Genomic DNA, 7221 nt, shown 5'->3' on the forward strand with positions numbered 1-7221 from the left:
TTTCTTTTGGGTACATAGGAAACAATCATATTTTCATGCATCTGTGACTAGCAAGAGGTATCAAGCCATAATCTTTTCTGTTTTCCTCAAAGATTAGTTTATGATTGACACCACTGGAGATTTTAAAGTTGGCATCCAGGGTAATAAGTAACAGATATGGCAATAAGATACAATAGAGGAGTAACAGAGGAAGTATCATCTTCTAAGCTAATGACTACGCTTGTAAAATTTTCCTGGTATATGTTATTTTTAGATGCTATTATTAATAGGATTTCCCAAGATTCCTATATTCACTTTTAGAGTTACTGAGGCCAGGAAAGAAAATATTGTGGCTATAGGACAAGTTAAAAATTAACTCTCCACCTGTTTTACTTTCAACTCTATTTAAGGAGGATGAAACAGAATCCACTGGAAAGAGATTGGCAGAGATAAGGCCAGGGCAGAAGGGCATTTGGAAAACGAACATAAACTCTCTTCCCCCTTTACCTAATTTCAAGTCCACAGAGAGTTCTTTGTGACAGAGGCTTACAGGGTCCCTTAGTGGGGCATAGCTCTCTAGCTGTGCAACTTGTGCCAGGGCTCCACGTGTTCTACAGATGGCTGTATACCGGAGTTGGCTTCTCATGAGCTTCTTTCTCCTTGAGGTACTTCACTTGGAGGCTGCAAAAATCCTGACTATATCTATACTGAGTAAGTTCTTGCTGGGACATAGAGTCTTGTGAGACATGATGCCTGGGTAATCATGTTTCATGAAAATGACACACAGTTGGTTGACCATGCATGAGATTGTTCTATCTAGGTGTAGACTATACCTTGGGGGTGGGCTATGGAGTGTGTACACAGCTGTGCTCAGATAAGTCTCTACCCAAGGGAGAGAGCAACAGTTGATGGTGATATCCTGTGATGTGAAAACAGCAGCAGGAGGCAGAGGGGGGGTTGTAAGAAAGGCTTCTCTACTGTGGTGTTAGTAGTGAATTCATGGGAGATGGATCAGCCCCAGTGATTGCCATATTCATACAACAATGGAACAGTGAACATTTGTTGATTTTTCTGGGGAATGTAACATTCATAAACATCTTGGTTTCAAAAGATGTTCTTCTTCCATATAAGCAAACAGGCATTATAGTTTGCGCTTCCCCAGGACATCATCTTATTGCAGGACCTGATATGTTACCCTTAATACCACAAATGTCCTGGTCCCATGGTTTGNTCTGGGGTGCATGATAACAGCAGCTTCATGTACATGGATCACTAATAAAAATCCAGGTCAGGTAGGAGAAATACATATTAGTGCCAACAGGTAGCAGGTTACAGGAAGCCTGTATATCGGCTTTGTGAAAACATTTCTTTACAAATGTTTGAGTTGTTGATTTAGAGTTCAATAGGATATGAGCCAAGAATTAGGATAAGAAAAGACACAGACATGATATTATGGCAGAGGTGATGAAAGGGTTATCCCATTGAGCCAGGGAAGAATTTTAGCAAAAGTAACCTTCAAACTTCTGCAAAGGACCACAAACATTTAATTTCTAACCTGTGATCATAACTCACTTATAATAGGTATTACCCAAAAGCCAAATTATCTGTCATTTTATGGCAAATCTATTGACATTCTGGATTTAACAATGAATAGNAAGAAAGCAGAATTTTTCCTTTAAGTGCTGCAGAAGTAATGGTTATAAGGACTGGTGTCAAAGGTTTACCTGAGTCTGAAGCCCTAGCACTCTAGAACATTCTCAGTGNCAGGGGCAGAACATTCAGAGACTGACCCTACATTTCTAAGGGGTGAATATTAGGTATATTTTCTACCAAGTTCAAACTGAAAGGATGAGTGGGCATCCTTAGGAGGGTTCTGGGGGCCCAGGTGTCCTTTATCCACTTTGTTAACAATGTTGAAGATGGATTGGTGTTATAATTCTCTATTTTATGNCTCACNTGTTANTTATATTTTGTTTGTTTAGCATGATAGAATGCAAANGGTTAAAAGTNTGCCTTTAAGCAGGGCATGGTGGTACACNCCTTTAATGCCAGCACTCGGGAGGCAGAGGCAGGAGGATTTCTGAGTTCGAGGCCAGCCTGGTCTACAAAGTGAGTTCCAGGACAGCCAGGGCTATACAGAGAAACCCTGCCTCAGAAATTCAAAACAAAACAAAACAAAACAAAAAATTGTGCCTGTAGAAAGGGGTGATTATTCTCAGCTGCTCTCAAATGGCAGGGTGCCACCCTCAGAGCACTTTCAGGGATGTAGCCTGAGCATGTCAGAGCTAGAGAAACACAGACTACAGCCATTGCCTTGAACTTTCTTTTCTGCTCCTGTTAGAGGTACACAAGGGTCAATGGCATGGGCTGCTTCTTGGAGGAATACAATTCACGTTTCTGATGTTGCACAAAAAATTCTTATGGAGTAGTTTTAGAGTGGGGGTTGCATACTAGTGTTAAAAATTCTGATGCTACATTCCATGTGCTTTTAAAAATATTTCTCTTTTTTTGGGATAATAATACAATTACATCATTTCCCCTTTTCCTTCCTCTCTCCAAACCTTTGAGAACACATCTCTTTTATTTTCTTTTTGCATACTAAGGCTATTTTTTTTTACTAATTGTTGCCACATGCATACATGTGCATGTATTTAAATGTATGTTACTAAATTTAATCTGCTCAGGCTGTAATACTTTTAGCAATAACCATTTTGTATTGGATCACAAATAGGTATTCCCCTCCCTAGAGAACATTATTTCTCCTACTCTAGGGATTTTTACTTGGCATTGGATTTTTTTTTTACTTTTTCTTTTTTCTTTTCTTTTCTTTTCTTTTCTTTTCTTTTCTTTTCTTTTCTTTTTTCTTGTGTGTGTGTGTGTGCCTGCCTGCATATGCATATGTGTGTGTGTGTGTGTGTGTGTGTGTGTGTGTGTGTGTGTGTGCACTCGCAGTAGATATAATGGTGGTATGGATCCCAGATGTTGATACTTTACCATGTTTTTTCTGTCCCCACTGGCTTAGTTTGTGCAGTTTGATGTTCTCTGCATTTCTCTGGAAGAACTCTTGCTCATGGACATCTATGAGCTCATAGCTGCCTCACTGGGCACTCCTTCTTCTCAGTCTCTTGAGAGCAGGAGCAGGATGCCACAGGTGTGGTAGCTTCTGTCTGTGCTGTGTTCAAACAATACAAATGGGGATGGAAGGTGTGATCCACTCAGCACATACGTTCAGTTTCCCTGTCTTTTCTGCCCCAACTTAATTATTATTATTCTTCCAGTTCCCAAACACCCTGACCGCTAAGATTTTGTTTTACAATTTCTATTTCATTTCTTAATTTATCTTTCTCTGGTTCAATTCTAGACTCAAAACAAATTTTCTGAATAAATTCTTGCCGAGGAGAAGACATTGGTGTGATGATACTTGTTCCTTTCCCAAGGATTTTCTTTTCTTAGCAGCCAGGGTTTCTGTAGAATCATGCTGCCTCAGCTTTTCAAATATCTGGTATTTTCTGTGACTATTTCTGGTTTAAGACTCATAATGATCCTAGATAATTTTATTCAAAAGGGTATAAACTCAGGTCCAAGAAGAGAAACTTAAGTGGGGGCTACATACTCTCTATCCATATGAAAAGTTCTTTCCCTGATATTTTAGATACTGCATCTCTGTTCTCAGCAATAACATAAAATTCCAGAACAAGATATAACCCAGCCCATTGTGATGTATTTTCCATGATTAGAGTAATATTTTGGATCCCAGTGATGGCAGTGAAGGAAAGACACAGTTCAAAATATACATGCCCCACAGGATGAAGAATGTCTAAATTTTAAAAAGGATTTTATTTATTTTTATTTTTAATTCATCAGTGTTCTGTTTGCATGTATGTTAGTTTCTTATGCATATGGAAAGTCTGTGGAGGTCAGAAACTGTTGGAACTCCTGGAACTAGAGTTTCATGTTTTTGTGAGCCATCATGTGACTTTTGAGATCTGAAGCCAAGTCCTCTGTGAGAAAAGCAAGCACTCCTAACTGCTGAGCCATTTCTGCAGGCAGGACCCTCACATCTTTGGTGAAAGATCACCATTGGTCAAAGTTCTTGTTTCATGACTTGGGTGTTACCTACAATGTATCTGAGGGTATAGAAGAGCTGGTTTCTGTCCAGGCGTCTGAGGCATTCTGTTCTTAGACACTTAGTTTTTTCAGTTATCTTTTGTAATCAGAACCGTTTTCCTTAATCTCCACAAAAATGAACTTCATGTAATACTTCTAGGTGGCAGCCATTATATGGTGATGAACCGTGTAACGCAAGTTCTTCATGGAGGTGGCCACAATGTGACCAAACTTCTTTATAAAAGTGCTGATATCCCAGGTATCTTTAAAATCATTTATTACAATAAATTGCTTAAATAACAAATGATGATTTTGTATAGAACTGTTTGACAAATGTTCTGTATTTAGCCTTATTGAGAGTTAAGTTGTGATGTGTGAATGTGTGTGTATGTGTGCGTGTGTGTGTGTGTGTAAGTTTTATAGATCTCATTAGACTATGTAGTCTTCACCACATATGATGTACTTCTGTAATTTACTTCCTTCCAGTTATAGGTGGATTATGATTACCGTTTATACTACAAATCTTAATGTGCTAGAATCAGGGCTTTTGATGTAATGGTATTGAATATTTATTGATCTATAAGAGGCAGGCCTAGTACAATATGACTGTCCTATGAAGTTAAACACTTGGAAGGGAGTTTTATTGTCTTCCCAAAGCTGTAATAGCTCTCAGATGGGGTAGATGGTTATGAAAGAATGCACCTTCCCTTCCCTGGCCTCTTTTTTCTCTTTGGTTTTGTGACTTTTGTACCCACAAATGAAACATGTTTTGTGATGCAGTGATAGCCCACCAGTAGTCAGATGGCTCTGCCCAATCTTGGCTTGTCAAACTTTAGTACTATGTGCACAATAATTTTTTAGATATTTTTAATTTTCCATTCATGTATATTTGTGTGTGATGGCATGTGAGTTTTTGCCTGTGAGTGCAAGTATCCAAGGAGGCCAAAGACATGTTTGCATCACTCGGACCTGGAGTTATCAGGTAGTTGTAGCCTGTGTGGTGTGGATGTTCAGAACTCTGCAAGATTAGTACACACTTTGAACTGCTGTGTAAACTAAATAAAATGTTTTAAAATATAAATTAAGTAATGTCAGATATTTTTGTTATGACAATAAAAATAAATTAAATATCTCATTACTTGAGGGTCGCTCATAGAAAACACTACCCATTAGTATTGATCATTGTGAGAAATCCTTATGTCAAGTGTGTCTGAAAGTAGTGTTAAATAGATGTATCCTACCATATTTAGGACTATAACGCCATAAAGATCGTTATATTTAGTCGCACATAAATCAGTTTCTATTTTTCAATGAGAAATTGAATGAGACCTACCTTTTAAGAAATATTTTCTAGTGACCTTCATATTTGGGTCCCGTGTTTAGTATACATGACTGAGATAACCACAGGTTCTTAAAAATCAGTAGCTCCCCCAAAACTCTGTACAGTGACGTCAGAAGTTACTATTTAATTTAGTAAATACAGAGACTCATAACCAAACTGAAGAGCATTAATCCCTGATGATAGATTAAGGCACAGAAGCTCAGAAAACATCCCTTCCTTGTTCACTGGATATCTTCCTATACATTTAATTTGTCTTGACATTCTGACTTCATAGATACAATTTATGCTTAGCCCCTTTAGCTTGTTTCACAATGTTTGATATATTGCTCAAGGCTATAGACTCTGTTCCTTTAATAAGCTATGTACAAAATAATCCACCAAAATTCTCCACATTTGTATGCCTGGCATTCTTCCTTCTTAGTTTTGAGTGTTGCTATCCTAAAGTATCTTGTCTTTCATTTCTTCTTATTCTTTTTCTTCTCTTGCTACCCCACAATGATATCCTGTTTGCTCCATTCTTTGTTCTTTTCTTTCATTTTTCTTTTATTTTTCTTAATTTTTCTGAGATAAGGCCAGGCTTTCATGGAGCTCAGCTACATTGCCACAGTTTTTCTCAAATTTAGGGTAGTGCTCTTAGCATTTCAACTTTAGGGATTAGGGGCATGAGTCACCAACCACACCCAACTCAGAGGTCCTTTCATCATCCTTGAACTCTGGTCTCTTCATATACAATAATGAGGTATTCTTTCTTCTTATTTTTTAGTAGATTTTGAGTGGATTTATGAATGCAGAAATAACAATAGTAGATTATTTCTCCTCACCTTAAATTGAAGCTTTGCATTAAAACATTTAAACATGAATTAACTGTTTCTTTCATTCTGTGATTTTTTTCAACCTGAAAATCTATATGATGCATTTTGAAGGAGTAAAGGTTTCTAGGGTTTATACATAACTGCAAGTAATGAATTAGTTCCAGGAATGAGGGTTTAATGGCTAGAAGTTATAGTTCTTTTCCTTTCTATAACAAGCATCCCTAGATTCACTGTACATTAACTTATCTATCTATCTATCTATCTATCTATCTATCTATCTATCTATCTATCGATCGATCGATCGATCGATCGATCTATCTATCTATCTATCTATCTATCTATCTATCTATCTATCTATCTATCTGATTTGAGAAATGGTCTCAGGTTTTCCAGGATGGCTTCAAAATTGCTTTGTAGTAAATAATAGCATTGATTTTTCTTGTCTTTCTTCTTCCACTTCCTGTTAAGACTGTATTCACTTGCCAGTAACTTTAACAACTGAAGAACATATCAATATGTGTATGCCTTTCTTCCTACAAAGCATATATCTCAAGTTAAATTTTCTTGTTTTGGTGGGACAAATCCAATAACACCACATATTATTGGTGGTTTGATACAAATATTCAATCCAGGACATGTTTGTATGAGTATTCTAGATGAGCAGACAAACTTTATCCTTTCTAGCAGGCTGGTTCTTATTTGTAGTGAAGATTTGGTTACACAGAAACAAAAATAAATAAAAAAACTTGATAGAGAAAGTAATGAAGTCCCTAATTCAGAACTCATTTTCCAGATTAGAACACTGGCCTTCCTTTCTCTAACAGCATGGTTCACTTTCAATATGTAACAGTTTCTTTCACTATGTAAGGTGAAGTCAAGTCACTATTAGTGGGTGTAATGAAATTAAAATATGCGTTTATCCTTAAATATCAGAATTCACAGACACAGGGAAAGACACACACACAAACATACACATACACA

At 37.1% G+C, this 7221-nt stretch overlaps 1 protein-coding gene across 1 annotated transcript in view; it reads left to right on the forward strand.

Moving 5' to 3' along the window:
- Positions 1 to 483: 483 nt before the first annotated feature.
- The window catches only part of LOC110314683 (UDP-glucuronosyltransferase 3A2-like), a gene marked incomplete at its 3' end in the record, with an annotated part of 26444 nt that continues 19706 nt past the window's right edge, over positions 484 to 7221 (forward strand). Inside the window, exons 1-2 of the mRNA XM_021188925.2 lie at positions 484 to 690; positions 4247 to 4345. Of these exons, the coding sequence (XP_021044584.1) occupies positions 597 to 690; positions 4247 to 4345 (193 nt within the window). The remainder of the gene's footprint in view (positions 691 to 4246; positions 4346 to 7221) is intronic.

Source organism: Mus pahari, unplaced genomic scaffold (genome assembly GCF_900095145.1).
Source record: "Mus pahari unplaced genomic scaffold, PAHARI_EIJ_v1.1 scaffold_11015_1, whole genome shotgun sequence".
NCBI classification, from domain to species: Eukaryota; Metazoa; Chordata; class Mammalia; order Rodentia; family Muridae; genus Mus; species Mus pahari.